Genomic DNA, 18420 nt, shown 5'->3' with positions numbered 1-18420 from the left:
ACTTCAGCTACGTTTGTAGGTTGGTATCATGTAAATAGAAGAGCACACTACATGTTTATCCAAGCGCCCATACCTTGTTGTAACCATGAATGAGTTGTATGAAGCCTTGATGAGAATAGCCTCCACATTCTGTAGGATCATCATGAAGTCCTCACGTGACAGGCTGGCAGACAGGGCTGAGGATGTCCAAAGGCTCTACACAAGTAAATAACAATGAGAATAACAAAAAGTTAACCAAGTTTGAGACCTTGGAACCTCCATTGCCTTCCCTTTCTTCTTTATGCAGTGCATTTTGAAAAAAAAAAACTCAGAAAATACTTTGAAAAATAGCATTGGGTTTTTGAAACGTATTTAAAACAAAGGTTTTCGAAACAGCTTTTTCTTTAAAGTGGGATGCTTAGCTATAACATTGAAAGGCTATCTTTACACATATTTTACAGAAAAAAAGTATTTGTGTACATTATACATGTTGCATATGTCTGTATGGTTGTTGACGTTTTCCCAAGGATTGCATGCTGTACATGTATAATTTCATAACCAGCACAAGTCTATGACAAAAGACTACCAAAGCAGGCAGAAAGTTGACAACAATGCGTATCTGGGACACTATTGGTTTGTTTCCTTTCTTTCTTCCCATATATAGAAATTCCTGCTTACCTCCCTCAGCTCCACCTCAATGGTTTCTTCCCGCTCATTGACTGGCTCGTTGTAGTGTCTGTAGGTCAGGATGGCTCCTCCTCCCTGTGTACATTTTGTATGTCGGAAATAACAGATTTCTCATTAAGAGAATTAAAAGAAAAATGGTTTATACTAGGTTTTGTTTTTCTTGTGAGAAATATAAATAAACTAAAGCCCTACTCATTTCCAAATGACATACAACAACCTTATACATTAACAGTTACGTATTTATTTTCAGCATCTATGGCCAGGGCTGTCTAACTACCCTGTTACTATTACTTGTATTGTAATATTACATTATAGTATCAACTGCTGAAAACAGATTCTGTGCTGGCAGGTTCAATGACTTTTTCTTGAGAACAAAGCAGTGTCTCCGTGTTCTCAATTGATGAAAGAAAAAAGACGAAATTCAATGTACTCACAATGATAATGATGTCCTCTGCATCAATAAACCTGGCAAAGTCACCAGTGCCGACTGAGTAATACACGGTGTACTTCAGCTTTCCTCCATAACTGGCAATCTGGATGTGTAACAACAATGGATTCATTGCATCACTTACTGTATAAAACATACAGAATATATTCTTAAATAAAGCATCAACAGTACACAGGCACTTTAAGGCCTGTGACACCTGTAGATTCTCAGTCGAGCAGTTACATGGCCATAACTTTTGATGTAACCATCTGTTTTCAACAATTTTTGGCCAGTTAACGTAATTCACCCATATTCAAAATATGATGACAAGAAAATTGTGGATCCTCAATATTTTGGGTTTAAAAAAACATTTTTTGGTAAAAAATAGGGATGCTATTAAAATGGGTCTGTGCCCACTATGAAATGATTGTCTAACTGAGTCATATTTTCTGGAGTAATAGATTATATCTCTGTGATATCTAATATGCCTGGGGATCTTGCCGCTTTACATCGGCAAGGCTCCGTTTTGGGGCAAAAACAGAATTTTTTGACAATTTTTGGGTATTTTTCGTACAAATATCAATACAGCCATGGAAATCAAAGATATTGCAAGAAGGCCCGCTTGATTTCTGAAGGTCTAAGGCTTAATGAACCTAAATCTGCACAAAACTCGTAATAAAACTGGTGCCCTGATGTGGGCAGGGGCCGACGAAACACTACTTACCCTACATGAACTGCGCCCAAGTAAGACATGTTTGACTGTACGCAACATTAACCGATGGTAAAATATGAATGTTTTATGTCTGTATCTGTTAAATTGCTGTTGTATCAATGCGAAATTTCGCAAGCAGTTAGCCTTCTAAGACATCAGTCAACTGCCATACAATCATTTTGGGCTAGAAATACCGATTTATAGCATTATTTTGCTGTCTCCTTGAAGTATGAGCGCCTCGCTGTTTTCCCGCCACTCCACACCCCGGGAGGTCGGAACGCATGTTCAGACTGTACCACTTGCAGCTCTCGCGGGGGTGCCCTTTTGTTAACCGCTTCTAGTTATGCCGATATCTGATGAATACTAGATCAATATCTTTAACATTCAACATTAATAAGTCTCAAGAAAAGTAGTCAGTGTGGCCCGTGCATCGTAAGTTCCTGTTTACGCAATGTATCATTAGGTACTGACATTGGACCGTTCTAAAAACGCTCCGGCCCGGCGGGGTTACCTGAGGTCACGCAGTGGTTCAAATTTCATGTTCGACCAAAATTGTCACAGGCCTTAAACTGCCTGTGTAATCATGTTGTAAGTGATCATGTATGTGTTCAAGTTACTATTGTTTCTCAGATTTTATAAAAATATGCTTAACTGGAAAGAAAACAAAGCCTGAGGACCAGGTTTATGCCTTGCTGATTTGTGCACTAAGATTTATGGAGTGAATACACTGACCGTCAGTATCTACATGTATATAGCCAATATAACCGGCCTTCGGTCTTGCAGGCACATGGCATGGCTTGCTATATTTTCACTTCATAATGTCTGATAACCAACGAAACAAATCGGTATAGCCTAAGACATAGAATATAACCTACAATATTTCCCAGGAAGTTAGTAGGGAGGTTCCAGTAATACACTCCAGATGGTACAGACGACATGTCCTCCACCATGAACTGGTTACGGGCCGGTACAGCTCGGATGTAGGACCGGTCCACTGACTGGGATCTGTCTCTGGTCACCATCGTCAGACCACTGTTTTCTGGGACAGTCAACTGGTGGAAAAAACATGACAACAGTTTCTTAAATGACAGCTGCAGAATCCAGTCTACCATCATTAAATCATCATGCACATGCTCTACACATAGTCATGATGACCATATGATGTAAATGTAGAAATGTTCGTGGTGGTTTTATGTTTGCGGTTTGACCACTTCACCGCGAACTTAAAACCACTGCGAACACTCCATTTTCCTGCTACTGTGAAAGTAAATCCCAGCGAACTTACAAGCATTTACAGTACAAGATGAAGTAATTATGAAGTACACAACTTAAGACTTGTTGATGGGTATGACATCTTACATAGACCTTCGACCACTACTAAGAACAGCAGTCTTTAAAAGGGGAGATACATCTTGGGGGGGGGGGGGGGGTAGGGTGGGGGGTTGGAGTGCTTCCCTAGTATTATCCCCTCCATTACTTGTATTGTAATACTTCAGCCATTATCAAACATGATATACTAGTAGGAAGAAGATACCAAATAAACATACAGAGTATGATATCTAAGTATGACAGACAAAATGAAAAATGTACCTGGAACCTGTAGAAGTCACTACTGCGGCAGTTCTGGGACACACCGAAGCAGAAACACTGCAGGCACTCGGAAGTTGTGACAGCAGCTGCGTTAAAGGTGCCAGGTGAAGAACAGGCTCCCTCTGGTTCTGCAAAGGTAAATTTAAACATTTAACCTGACATTTATCATACCTAACATTCTTCAAGCAAACAATGAAGAGACAATTGTGTGAAACACCTGCGTCACACATAGCCAAGATCAGCTTGTGATCTGGGGCTAGTCAAGGGAGAGGTTCCTCTTTTACGAGTCAACTTATAATGCAAGGAATTCCCTTGGTTGACTATACAGAACCAATACGTTTAGTTTATATATTTTGCCAAGATGTACATTATGCCTCCTGACATTTTTCAATTATTCTAGTAGGAGAACCCTGACAGAAAGCTACATAGCATTACAACAAATAATCAATATAATTTCAATGGTCATCTGAAATAAATAAACCTTCATAAATAAGTAGAAAGTATTACTAGTAACGCAATCAAATCAAAGCTATGAGAGAGTAGTGCAAATTAAACTGAAATCTTAAGGCTTACCTCTGATGGCCAACACTGCGTCTGGCACAGCAAAGATGCTTCCCTTGTTGTTGATGGCCTCGCAGGTGTACGCTCCCTGATCAGACTTCCTCACATCCCGGATGGTCAGGGTTCCCCTCCCCCCTGAGTACTCTTGTGTGACCCTGGGGGGCTGCCCCACGTGGCCCCAGTTCAGTCTCCAGGAGATGATGGGAGTAGGGTTCCCCACGGCCTGACATGTCAGGACCACTGTGGATCCTTCCTCTACCTGCACCAGGTCAGTTGGTGGGGTCTGGACACTGGGGGCAGCTAGTGAGGAAACCCGGGTTTAGTAACAATCTCAAGAACGTTATCTTAAAGTCGAAGTCATTGCCTTCCAAAAAATCGCAGGGGTGAAGGGATTTACAATTCACATTTACATACATTCATTCATCATTGACCTGAGAGGTTTAATATTATAATAAGGTATCAGACTATACAAACAAACAAACAAGTTGTGGCAATTTGAAATGTAAATGAATGACTGCTAGACTAAAGCACATGAAGTTATGTCTCCCGCGGATACTGTAAAAGAAGAAATGTTCGCGATGTTCGTGGTTTTCGGGGTGGCCACTTCAGTGCGAACTTAAAACCACCGTGAACATTTTTCCAATTTAGTTTTTCTACTACAGTCTTTGGCGCTACTTAAAACCACCGCAAAATTAAATCCCAGCAAAATTAAATGCATTTACAGTATTTTTAGTAGTGCTCAGTGGGTGTTGTTGTACTTACAGCATCCAATTTCATCTGATCGATCACGGCAGTCAATTTCCTCATCACATTGGTAGGACTGAGGGATGCACTGGTCTCCAGACAAACACGTGAACTCATCTCCACGACACTGAGAGCCAGGGGGAGCGGTGGCTGTGGGAAGAAATGTAAAAATCTTTTCAGTTAATGCAAATACTAAGAGGGTACAGCAAAAGAGAGAAAGGACCTTAACATACTGTTGAAACCAGGTATCAGTAACATACAAATACATCACAGTCCCTCACACAAAACAACCCTGAGTATATGAAAGACTTGGGAAGTGCTGTGATAGTCACAGTGAAAGTCAAATGCATTAATCAAATGAAACAACCCAAAGAGACAAACAGATTTGCCAAGACTTTGTAATGACTTACCAATAGCTGGATGGATTGAGGAATACAGAATACAGTAACAAACAGGGTAAGAGATAAGAGAGATGAGATGAGACAACAGATGTAAGTATTACAAGAGAGTCAAACAGAATGACATTGGAGTATGACATTGAAATCTTCATAAGTTCAAAATACGACCCATAACTGTCCAAAACAACCATTGTGACATATGAACTCAAACAGTCAGAGGAACAAACTTATTAAAGATGGGACAGAAAGAGAAAGAAACATACATATAAAGTTGACAACACAATAAATTATTGAAACAAACAGTAACTCCATTCAAACACTGTAAAGAATTAGGCAGTCAGAAGACTTTTGGAAAAGAAAAGGGTAAGTAAAAGAAAAAGACGTTTAACCACAAGATGAGGGCTAAGAAGATGCTTTGACTGCACTCTTCACAATATAGGAATATGGAGTTGTAAGCAACAATTATCATCTCTTGCTTCATTGCTAGTTTTATCAATATCTGACTTACGACAGTTGCTCTCATCGCTGTTATCGCCACAGTCATTGTCACCGTCGCAGGTCCAGATCTTCTGTGCACACTTTCCATTGGCACACTCAAACTCATTAGGCTCACATCTTGGCATAACGCTATCCTCTGCATAGGAAGAAGAGTAAAGTTGTGAGCTTTGTTCCCCAGTTTGGATAGTCTTGCACAGGATAGATCAGGCCAGAATACATGTGGTGTTTGGGGCGCATGAGCAAAACAATTAACTACCTGCCCGAACTTTTACAAATGACCTGTGACCTCTCAGTCTTCCTATGCATCAATGGTGGATGGTGGCTTGATCTTAGCACCTCTGTCAACATTATATTAATGATCTGTACACCTCTCATTTTTTTATTGCACCATCATCATCAATTCTATTTGATTGCAGAACAAATTCGCTCTATATGTCCAATCATTTCATTCTAATTGTACATGTTGATGAGAATGACAACAAACAGGAAAATCAGTTTACAATTCCTACAAATGAATACATGCATGTTTTCTCTAACAACACTTCTAATGCACCAAGAAATGTATATTACTAACCACACTCAGCCTCATCAGAGTAGTCCCGACAGTCAGGGTCCCCATCACAGACATAGATCACATCAATGCACTGTCCGCTCTCCCTACACCTGAACTGGTCATCCCTACAGCCTGGTCTGGCATCTGGACCGACTCCTGGCACCACGGGAATCACAGGTGGTGGTGTGGGAGGTGGGATAGGTGGAGGTGGGGTCAGGGGAACCACTGCAGAAACACAACACAGTATTGGGTTAGTCTGACCATATCCTAATGGCACATCTTTGTCGATTGTCCAAAAGAAAAAGTAGACAGAGGAAAAGCAGAATGCAAATAGCAGAAAAGTTGCAGAATTGTTGACCTGAGAAAAGGGTGCATCAAGACTTAAAAAATTGCAATACAACATATTACAACATACAAAAATGACAATTTTTTGCTACAAAAGTTTTGTAAATGGCCAAACACCTCCAGAGCTACATTTTTCACAGCATGTAGAGTTACATGTACAATTTGTTGTACATATACGTAGCTGGATTGTTCCTATCAGTAAAATTATATATCCTTGTTCCACAATCCAGAAAAAGCAAGAAACACGCTGAAAGAAAGACAGCAGTAGGGTTTGACTGTATAAAATAAAGTACATGACATATGTACAACTTTTCCTACAGCATTGCTTTGTACTCATAACATAAAGCATCAATGAAATGAAAACAAACAGCAAAGCCACTCTGAGTCAACTTTATTGCATTGGACAGTTTTGATTGCTATGTAGACAGGTAAAGACATACATTACATCATACAAACACAAGCAACACCTTGAGCGTATGGAAACAAGAGCCTCAGTAGTACAATGTACTTCTCAGTACATATATCATCTTTCATTGTAAGGTAACAATGAGGAAATAAAAATAGGAACAGTATCTTCTAGCAGGAAGATAGCTAGGACACAAATAAAAAGACAGATGAGCCCATAAGATGGCTGGCAGTATAAAGGAACAGCTCTTCAAGTGCAGGAGAGAAAAAATTGTGCAATTGCAGCTGAAGGAATTTCCAGAGACAGTGGGAAAGTGTTCGTTTGATCACCTGTCCTCTGCCAGTAAGTGTTACAGTCGTGTTCCATGCCCCCCTCCCACGAACGCCTGCCAGTCTCCCTGAACAGCGTGCCGTCAGTGGGGTGAGCACAGTAACAGTAGCCAGTGGACTCGTGACACTGCGTTGTTTGAAGGGAACCGTCCTCCTCGCATTGTGGAATGTAAGCACCAAGAAGAGGTGCCGTAGTCTCCACTAATGTCTGACATTTGGTCTTTTCCTGACCTGTGTGCATGCATAGAGGTTTGATAAAACATTGCCTCAAGACTGGTTTGTTGTTGAAATGCAACTGCAAACTATTTTCTGAAGTATTGTAGGCAACAAATTCATTTTTAACTACGGCTCTTGCTGATTCACATTTGGTCATTTTGTACGAGGTATACATGTATGTCAAACGTACCAACAGTTTGCCAGTATGTGTCACAATCGTGTTCCATGCCCCCCTCCCACTGGGCCTTGCCAGTCTCTTCATAAAGCGTGCCGTCAGTTGGGTGAGCGCAGTAACAGTAGCCAGTGGAGCCGTGGCACTGGGTTGTTTTGAAGGAACCATCCTCCTCACATTGTGGGATGTAAGCACCAGGAATAGGCTCTGTAGTCTCTACTAATGTCTGACATTTCGTCTTTTCCTGTCCTGTATGCATGCAATTATAAAACATCGCATCAAGACTGGTCTGTTGTTGACATATATTGTAAATCACTCTGTTAAAATTATGCCTTCCTTGGTGATCTCTTTGAAATAATTGATAAAGAGAATACTACAAGGCCCCAACATACATAAATACACACTCCTTTACAAAAGACCTTTTTTCAGATATGCTAAGAATCAGAGCCATTTGATTGATAATATTTTCACCAACTAAAAAATTGTTGCAGTCTTGATCATTTTGAATTGTACATGAATTTGACGTACCAACAGTTTGCCAGTATGTGTCACAGTCGTGTTCCATGCCCCCCTCCCACTGGGCCTTGCCAGTCTCGTCATAAAGCGTGCCGTCAGTGGGATGAGCACAGTAACAGTAGCCAGTGGACCCATGGCACTGAGTTGTCTTGAATGAACCGTCCTCCTCACATTGTGGGATGTAAGCACCAGGAATAACGTCTGTGGTCTCTACTAACGTCTGACATTTCGTCTTTTCCTGTCCTGTGTAGGTTTGAGGTACGCCACGTTAACAGGCTTACATATTTCACTATAAAAGAAAGATCTTTCTGAAGATTTCTGAAGGGCTGTGGCCAATCAATCAACAATGCAAGTACTTAACCAACCATAACTCTTGCTGATGGAAACTCAGTCATTTGTACCATGTATATGTCGAACGTACCAACAGTTTGCCAGTAAGCGTCACAGTCATATGCCTGTTCCATGCCCCCCTCCCACTGGGCCTTGCCAGTCTCGTCATAAAGCGTGCCGTCAGTGGGATGAGCACAGTAACAGTAGCCAGTGGACCCGTGGCACTGGGTTGTTTTGAATGAACCGTCCTCCTCACATTGTGGGATGTAAGCACCAGGAATAGGCTCTGTGGTCTCTACTAACGTCTGACATTTGGTCTTTTCCTGTCCTGTATGCATGCATTTATATAGAGGTTTGATAAAACATCGCATTAACAACAATTAAGACTTGTCTGTTGTTGATATGTACTTGCAAACTAATTTGATTCAAGCATGTACCTTGTTTGGTGATCTCTCAACTACAGCTGTTGTCAAAAGATTCTTTGTCAAAAAGAAACATTCATACACCAGTCACTGAATCCTTCATAGAATCTTCTAACCCTTTTCTTAAGTTTTGCTAAGCATTATCATCAATCTACAGACAACAATTACACCAACTAAAATTGTTGCTGCAGCAGTGTTGATCATTCAGGATAATGTACATGTCATTTAGTCAAACGTACCAACAGTTTGCCAGTATGTGTTACAGTCGTATGCATGTTCCATGCCCCCCTCCCACTGGGCCTTGCCAGTCTCGTCATAAAGCGTGCCGTCAGATGGGTGAGCGCAGTAGCAGTAGCCAGTGGACCCATAGCACTGGGTTGTTTTGAATGAACCGTCCTCCTCACATTGTGGGATGTAAGCACCAGGAATAACATCTGTGGTCTCTACTAATATCTGACATTTTGTCCTTTCCTGTCCTGTATGCATGCATTTGTACAGAGGTTAGATAAAACATAGCATCAAGACTTGTCTGTTGTAGACATATATTGTAATTTATGTAAATCACTCGGTTAAATTATGCCTACCTTGGCGATCTGCTTCAAATGTTTGTTTAAGAGAATGCTACAAGGCCCCACCATTCATACACACTCCTTTAAAGACCATTTTTCAGATATGCTAAAGAGCTGTAGCCAGTCAATTGATAGTATTTTCAGTAACTCAAACTGTTGCAGTCTCGACCATTTTGAATTGTACATAGATTAAACGTACCAACAGTTTGCCAGTATGTGTCACAGTCGTGTTCCATGCCCCCCTCCCACTGGGCCTTGCCAGTCTCGTCATAAAGCGTGCCGTCAGTTGGGTGAGCACAGTAACAGTAGCCAGTGGATCCATGGCACTGCGTCGTCTTGAATGAACCGTCCTCCTCACATTGTGGGATGTAAGCACCAGGAACAGGCTCTGTGGTCTCTACTAACGTCTGACATTTCGTCTTTTCCTGTCCTGTATGCATGCATTTATAAAACATCGCATCAAGACCAGGTCTGTTGTCGACATATATTGTAAATCACTCTGTTAGAATTATGCCTTCCTTGGTGATCTCTTTGAAACAATCGATAAAGAGAATACTACAAGGCCCCAACATACATAAATACACACTCCTTTACAATAGACCTTTTTTCAGATATGCTAAGAATCGGAGCCACTTGATTGATAATATTTTCACCAACTAAAAAATTGTTGCAGTCTTGATCATTTTGAATTGTACACGAATTTGACGTACCAACAGTTTGCCAGTATGTGTTACAGTCGTGTTCCATGCCCCCCTCCCACTGGGCCTTGCCAGTCTCGTCATAAAGCGTGCCGTCAGTTGGGTGAGCACAGTAACAGTAGCCAGTGGACCCGCGGCACTGGGTTGTCTTGAATGAACCGTCCTCCTCACATTGTGGGATGTAAGCACCAGGAATAGGCTCTGTGGTCTCTACTAACGTCTGACATTTCGTCTTCTCTTGTCCTGTTCATAAGCAGTCATACAGTCAAAATCATTCCTCCACCAGCAATTGGGGTCCCAAACTAAGATCTACCACCATTGTAAAATATGCTGTGAAAGACTTATCAGTATGAGTGATATACATATTAAGTCAATGTTGTATACCACATTATTTCATTGGGCTCAGTCTTTCAGATCTTCCTGATTGCAAATCAAGTTTTGCACTATTTGAGATGTACAAGTTAACCTTTGAAAATAAACATTAGCTTTGCAATACGTTTATCATTGTCTAAAGATACTAGATTTTCACCTGCTGTTTGCCAGTATGTATCACAGTTGTGAGGGATGGATCTCCCCTCCCACAAGCGAATACCAGTCTCTTCATAAAGCGTGCCGTCAGTGGGGTGAGCACAGTAACAGTAGCCAGTGGACCCGTGGCACTGAGTTGTCTTGAAAGAACCGTCCTCCTCACATTGTGGGATGTAAGCACCAGGAATAGGCTCTGTGGTCTCTACTAGCCTCTGACATTTCGTCTTCTCTTTTCCTATTTCATGGGTAGTAGTATTGTTACAATTCAAACTGATGAGTGGTATCTGGATCACCTTTTACAATGTTTGAGCCTCAAGGTAAAACATCTACTGCCAATAGTTAACAGTAATGTCCATATACCTGTACCACTTACATGTAACATTGTTTTAACAATCAATGACAAGCAATAAATATACATTGTATGTACACATGTATGTAACACTGGACTACTGAGATCAGTTTCAAAGACCAGGGTACAGCTTCTTTACATTTCTTACAACAAAATTTATTGTATATCTGCCATTAATTGGAAGGACCTGGCAACATTAAGTTCAACAGATTTGAGAAGATCATGCCTTGTGTTGCCCATGGAATGTTATGTTTGTTGTCACTTTGTACTATTTAGGCTGTCAATGACAATTGCTGAAAAATATATGTGGAGCACCATAATGTCCTAATCTGTGGTCTATATACTGTCTGAAACAAGACAAGTGAATACACAGCACTGGACATATACTGACCTTAAGGTTTCAATTATAGGTAGCATCGTTGTGTCAAGTGGACAACTACCTGTAGTATGCATCTTCGATTTAATCTGACATGAGCTGTACAAAGAAGACCCATTACCTGCTGTTTGCCAGTAAGTGTCACAGTCATGTTCCTCGCCTTCCTCCCATGGACGTTTGCCAGTCTCTTCATAAAGCGTGCCATCAGTTGGGTGAGCGCAGTAGCAGTAGCCAGTGGACCCGTGGCACTGGGTTGTCTTGAATGAACCGTCCTCCTCACATTGTGGGATGTAAGCACCAGGAATAACGTCTGTGGTCTCTAGTAACATCTGACATTTCGTCATTTCTCCTGTAGCGAAGGCCAGAAGATTTTTTTTTCACAGTCAACTCCAAACAATCATCAAAGAACAGTATAACAATGATGCAGCAGTGTATTTGCCCTCACAGATAAAGATACAATGTGGACCGGTCCAGAAAAAAGGCCCTGAAAAACTTAAGTAAAAAGTGAAGAAGGAACATCTGACATTTCGTCATTTCTCCTGTAGTAAAGGCCAGAAGATTTTTTTTCAAAATGAACTCCGATCAATCAAAGACCAGTAAAACAATGCAGTGTGATTGCCCTCACAGATAAACATACGATCTGGTAGTGAGCAATCATAACTAGTCTTTTTCAGAACCACATAATAGAGATTTCAGTGACATGAATGGCTACACTGGAATTGAAATATGTTATACACTTCTCAGATGTTGACTTTATACAAACGGTATTTGTCTTTTACAGTCACCATAAAGTTTTCTGCATCAGATAGTGAGCAAAAATCACCAATAGCATAATAAAACACAAACTACATTGTACAAATCTGGAGTCTTTCTTAATACCAGTGAGAATTTTACTTCTATAATTTATAGACCAAGGACATATTTGCCTCCACACAGCTGCCAGGTTTATCTGTTCTACTGCCCCAGAGGATAAGAAGTTGAAGGACATGGCCAAAAGGTCACCTTTGGCATTTGCCAGACTTCTGTCTGAATCAGTTCTGGAAGCCAACAACTCCATGTGTCTGTCTGTGACTGTAAATTCACTTACTTTTGCAGTGTTTCTAATTCAGAGTATTAGGAAAAAGGAGGTTTTCATGGTGTTTAAAATTCACAGGTGAACTAGTTTTTAGTATAGTAGTCTTACTGGGGACACATATTCGGGACATTATAAATTTAGAGTCAAAAAAAGTGTCTCTAGATAATTTAAGGTTTACAGTATGTCCCTGCCCACATTGTCCCTCCGAACAGACCACTGAGGATTAATGTACAATCCTGTATCCAGAGGCAGCCATTCCGCCCACATGGGATGGTAACTAAGGTGAACATACAATGTATGCTGACTCTGTGGTCAAACCCAGCATACTTGTACCTCGTCCAAAAATACAAGACTGACTGCCAAAAGCTAAGGACATCCTAGCTACAGCTAGTTGTGAAACATCATGTTACATGAAACTTTATGTTCTATGTTATCTCTAATATCTGACTGTATGGGCAATGGTCACTTTCAGAGTAGCCAAATGTACATTTATATATTGCTACTATGTGCCTTCCTAACTATGATGAAACTTACCCCACACAAGACTGAAATTGGACTTGATATTGTCAGGCTGTTGAAGAGGTGTCACAAGTGCACTCTTGCTGAAGATGTTATGTTACAGTAATTGGAGTAACAATAGTTAATGAATGGTACATTGTTGTACATTGTCTCTTATGTCATTTCAGATCGAACTGAACTTTTATTGGAGTCTGTTGAGCTTCACTCTAGCTTTCATCAAATTCATGTAGCAAGTTCTACAGGATTCAAAATATGCATTTTGAAAGGTAGGGAGCAAAAACTAAATCACTAAACTTAAAGTTGATAAGGTAACGTTAATACCCATAGACAATCATTATTGAAACGATGAGCTTCTCCCTAAAGACACTCATTAGTAACAAATTATCAGTGTCTTAGTCTGCAGGGGGTTCAAAAACATTCATGTCTAGACAAAAATGCTATTAGTGGTTAGAAATGCATTAGATATATCTCTAAAGTCTCATGAGAGACACTGTGCACAGAAAATCAACTCAACCACTCTATGTTAATATCACAAGATGAAGCACAATCTCTTTCATCTCATGACAAGGGCGGGTAATGTTACATACACAGAAAAGGTTCCATTCAGAAGTCATAATGGGGAGTATACATAGTCAGTATCTGTCAGGAAAGTTGATATGGGCTTCAAAGGCTTTCCAGTACATACAGGAGAAATCCCAGGTATTGACAAGGGACAAACATCTGGCAAAAGGGTACAATGGTTAAATCTCAAGGTCAAATCTTGGGGGGGTAACAATATATCACTAAGACTTTAGAGATCCTATACTTAGGTTTCAACATTGGAACTAGGTAGATTGCCTTACAAAGAGTTACTATATAATCATGATATAGCATGATTAACTTTACCAATAATCTAAGAGCAGTGCAAGGAAATATAAAAGCAAGGGAAAGGTTGTTCTTTAATGAAAACCAATCCATCCATATTTCTTGCAAATAGTCGACAATTAGCCCCATACATATTCATATTTCATTTTGCCATTTTACTCTCCTGTCCTGTACTCATTTATGGTTTATCATCATTTGTCTGAAACCTTGTCCAAATTCTGAGAAGTATAAAACCACAGGGAGCATGTTGTGGCCTCATATATTATGTCAAACATTTACATTCCAACAGTATGAGCTTCAGCGAAGTTCAATACCTAACAGGCTTTGACGTTAAATCCACCTTGATAGGTACATATCTTTGTACAAAAATATTTAGAAACCTTATAGCTATGTTGATCTGAGTTGCATCTAAACAGAAACATTTCAACAAAGCTACATCTAAAAGTTCTGTTGCTCCAACAAGGACTGTTTTCAGTCTCAGTAACATGCATTGGCATAATACCGGTAGTAAGACTTATACCGGTAGATTAAAAATACTGGAACTTAAAGAGATCTACACATGCAACAATAGTTATTTCTGAGCTGTGCACACTTCAGACATCTAGGTGTCCAATACACCATTTACAAAGCATCGATAACAATGCATTCGAAGACAACAAGGCCAAAAGTTTTCAGTATACTTTTTTTTAAATTTCGGGGTAGGCAGCTCATCGTGGGACGAACACACTGTCACATTCATTGCCAAATTTATATAGATCATAATTACACATGCTCACGGCACAAGACGAACATGATTCAACAACAATCTTGAATTTCTGTTGGTGACCTACAACTCATGTAAAAGTGTGAAGAACCGTTGCATAATAGCCCGGATCTACGACTGAATGGGCAAAATTGAACGTACGCAGCCATTTTCCCGCCATTTTTATATCTACGCTAGCAGTGAAGTGTTACGTCATAGCGGTTGTGACGGACAGAAGTTAAATGAAAATTCTTGACAGTATACGTCCGTTTTCTCATGACATTTTGTATGCTCATGCAGGTTTATGTTTTATGCATTTACTGACAGAAAAGGAAGGAACATCAGAGGATGTATAAATGTACATAGCGGCAGTTAATTGTGCCGTGTTTCTTCCTACCGGTATTTTGTACCCCCTCCCAACCACGCGCCCGTTCGCCGTGTAATTCCGCGGCGTGTTACAATTACAATATTACGCTTTTAGCAGGACAAGAGTGGCAGAAAAGTTACACAGAAGAAGTGGCAAGGGTAACCTATAACAGCAACATGTAACTGGAGAAAATGATGCGTTGACAATTTGTCAAATCAGTATGGCTAGAGAAATCGTCGTAAACGTACCGGTATTATGATAATAGATGTTAATTGTGTTGTACATTTCACTGTTACTGTGCAAATAAAAGTTGTATCACTGACACCTTGTGAAACTACTGACCAGGAAAACACATTTGTTTCAACATATTTTCCACATAGTCAGACTGTATTCAGGAGAATTGGGTTGACTCCAGAGCTAGCCAGGAGGTCCAGAGAATCTCATGTTTCTAGAACTATAATATAACAAGAATTTAACACAACACGAGCATTTCTGAACAAAGTGATACAAAGACATGTTGCGATACAGTAAAAAAAGTACTCTTGAATGGAGAACATAAAAATTGTCAGCAAAATATGTTTGCCTAAAAAGGAGGAGACTAGAACGGTCAATGACTAATTATTTCTCTGGTAAGTGTAGACATGTCTTATAGATGTGCATAAACCTACATTCTTATCTAAGTCTGGAAAGTTCTACAGTATGATTTCACTTTCTACACCAAATTTGTTATTTCTATATCTCCAGTGAACTTGGGGGACAAGGGGCCATGTTTACTATTGTGAGTCACTAGGCAAATGATAAACAAAGTAAACAAACAAGAACAGCAGTATTCAACCTTGATTGTTTCAGAGAAACAATGGCTTGAACAGGTGTAAAGTGATGGGGTCATTCAAGTAAAGGTTTCTATTACAATACCTACATTTGTAACAGTTCACATGTTAATACTACTTGAACAGTGCTCTTAAATCAAGCTTCCCAGCAGCTAATACACGCTAACTGTACATTAGAAAAAGATTGCTGCCTTTTTGCAGGCATTTGCACAATTTGTTGTGAGAAAGGACATATTTGCGATTTTCAACATATCACGGCCAGGTTTTATGCCTAGAAAGTTCATATGTCAGGAGGGAATATGCCAGGGAGGTCTTGTGTCTGCCCGCAGCAGAAAGGCCACTAAGGACGCTTAGAAAAAGATGTAGAACTAATGGTCTGAAACATAAAATCTTAGAAAAATAAAAGTGGCTATAATGGTGAAACCAGACCCAAAGTCAGACCAACAGACTAGGTCATGTTTTCATACCCTATGACTCCAGCACTGTTATATCAAATTCAACAGTGTTTTGTAACAACACAGCATAAATACTGAGGCCGAGAAGTTTCGTTCCAGCCTATCTGCTTAGCGGCTAAGTTAGCCTGATACAGGACTGTAACCCTGACCTTTGTGGGTAATGATTGTTTAAATCATGGGGGTCCAGGGTCTAACCAAATAAACCATTCTTTTATTTCAGGTAACCTACCACATGTCAGCAATGCTAAAGCTGAAGTTCAGGATTGTGTTCTTTCTGATGAAGGGAAGTTCCACTAACCTTTAAATAAGCAACAGAAACTAGTTGAATGTTTGCTTCTTTCAACGTTTAATACATATTCGGCAAAGAGCAACCATCTACAGAGTCCTTAGAAAGCAATACTCATTCTGCTGCCATGGCTGTAAACAGAATAAAAATTAACATAGTATAGTCTATCCACTTTAACATGAAACCTCCTCACTTTTGAACTGAGTTTTTATCAGTTTGTATCATTTGGATTTGCATATTGACGGAGTAAAACAAAGTGACAGTTGTCACCAATCCTTCCACTAAGTTCACATGCCATGTGGCATTGCGTTTTAACTTCTACTGTCACTCACAAAGTACATGTGGCTGTTGACAACCATTTTACCACAAAGGTGCAATCATAAAATCATGCTCCATGACATAACATTGTGTGCCAAAATCTAGCATTTAACGCTGACATATGAGCTTGCCCCTGTGCCTAATTGTGAGCCTGGGGGAGGATAAGACTTTTACTGCAAAGGTCTGCTTGGAACCAAGGGAAACATAACTGCCACCTGGGAAACTTCAAAAGTAACCAAAAAGGGCACAGTCATTCTTAAGGTCTAAGGGGGAGGGCCCTGTCAAAGCTGGCACTCCCAAGGAAAGCCAACACATCTACAAGACATCATAAGTCATTTTGTCAGGGTGCTTTAATCCATAGCCAATCCACAAGGGCTGGATTTTTTCCCATTAAGAACACAATCTTTGATAAATCTACGAAGCTAGTCTTTGAATTATTTGCAAAGTAAAATGATGGAACAAGAGTATCCTGCAGACTTCAAACCTACACTTGGAGCACATTAAGTGTGGTTAGTTAACTCCCTCTTACAAGCATCATACTGCCCTTAATTGGAAACATAAGTAGTGGTAAATAATGCGTGACAGCTACAAATGTCACCCAATCATGGCAAAACAATATTCCAGACCAGAAATCATAGATATCTTACAGCTCGTGATGATTCAATGTGACCTAACCAATGGAATCCACAGGAGACGGTTATCAAGTCCATCGGAGTCAATAGCTGGCTTCAACCATGCCATAATTTATAAATCCATTCTGACAAATTTCTTATCACATGTTACTCAAGTAACGGTTATTAAAGACAGAAAATCTTGATTTGGTGTCTGTAGAAATTATCAGTAAATCCTGGTGCTGAGGATGGTTGTTTTTCTAGGAGTTTGAGTTATGTTATGGTATGCATGTGACATCCTCGTTAATGGCACCATGCCACGGACACACTCCAGCAGCTAGAGCATAAGCAAGAGCACTTACCACAACGGGATTCATCCGACTCATCACGACAGTGTGCGATGCCGTCGCAGACCAGACCTCGCGGGATACACTCGCCGGTGTCGCAGCGGAAATCATCATCTTCACACGCCGGCGGAGGAGCTTGTGTCCCACCTGGTCCCGCTGCAACAACACAAACAAGCCACAAGATGAGGTGAGGATCAGCCATCGTCTATTACTGTATTAGCCTCATCACCTAGTTACAGCCTGGCAGAGCGGAATCTGTGGCAAGTTAACCCCAATACCAGTTGGAGCAAATTAAAAACAACACTACTCTTGCCAAGAGGGTTGACTGTGCCAGTGATACAGGATCTGGGACACCTGAACACTGGGGCTCTGGGAGGGGGGGGACAGGTAGGGTGGGGGAAGAATCTGAAGAATGCAGGTACACTAATGAGGGGAGACTTGGGCTATACCATGTTTCAGTACTTGTTGTTTTTGACTGCAATACGGCTCAATGAGGCACAAGGCAGAGATGTAAGTGAGAAAACCACAATAACCCAGTTTACAAAAGGAAGTATCACATCAAAAACCTCAAGAGCTGGCAACTGGATACTCTGTTTTACTC

At 40.5% G+C, this 18420-nt stretch overlaps 1 protein-coding gene across 24 annotated transcripts in view; it reads right to left on the bottom strand.

Moving 5' to 3' along the window:
- LOC118431007 (basement membrane-specific heparan sulfate proteoglycan core protein-like) overlaps positions 1-18420 on the bottom strand; it is a 117353-nt gene that overhangs the window by 51394 nt on the left and 47539 nt on the right. For 8 of the 24 annotated variants that reach the window (XM_035842056.1, XM_035842063.1, XM_035842061.1 and 5 more), the window contains 20 exons: positions 17835-17975; positions 11527-11754; positions 10682-10915; positions 10165-10395; positions 9654-9884; positions 9125-9361; positions 8555-8791; positions 8146-8376; positions 7636-7866; positions 7230-7460; positions 6171-6374; positions 5607-5732; positions 5111-5116; positions 4719-4850; positions 3969-4256; positions 3396-3523; positions 2681-2857; positions 1101-1199; positions 658-741; positions 74-195 (listed from right to left, as the gene is read on the bottom strand). In XM_035842056.1, the coding sequence (XP_035697949.1) occupies positions 74-195; positions 658-741; positions 1101-1199; positions 2681-2857; positions 3396-3523; positions 3969-4256; positions 4719-4850; positions 5111-5116; positions 5607-5732; positions 6171-6374; positions 7230-7460; positions 7636-7866; positions 8146-8376; positions 8555-8791; positions 9125-9361; positions 9654-9884; positions 10165-10395; positions 10682-10915; positions 11527-11754; positions 17835-17975 (3598 nt within the window). The remainder of the gene's footprint in view (positions 1-73; positions 196-657; positions 742-1100; positions 1200-2680; positions 2858-3395; positions 3524-3968; positions 4257-4718; positions 4851-5110; positions 5117-5606; positions 5733-6170; positions 6375-7229; positions 7461-7635; positions 7867-8145; positions 8377-8554; positions 8792-9124; positions 9362-9653; positions 9885-10164; positions 10396-10681; positions 10916-11526; positions 11755-17834; positions 17976-18420) is intronic. The other 16 variants (XM_035842059.1, XM_035842080.1, XM_035842072.1 and 13 more) reach the window with 15 other exon arrangements.

This window comes from Branchiostoma floridae, chromosome 14 (genome assembly GCF_000003815.2).
Source record: "Branchiostoma floridae strain S238N-H82 chromosome 14, Bfl_VNyyK, whole genome shotgun sequence".
Lineage (NCBI taxonomy): Eukaryota > Metazoa > Chordata > Leptocardii > Amphioxiformes > Branchiostomatidae > Branchiostoma > Branchiostoma floridae.
The sequence above is the reverse complement of the archived record's forward strand: the minus strand, read 5'-3'. Positions and strand labels throughout refer to the sequence as shown.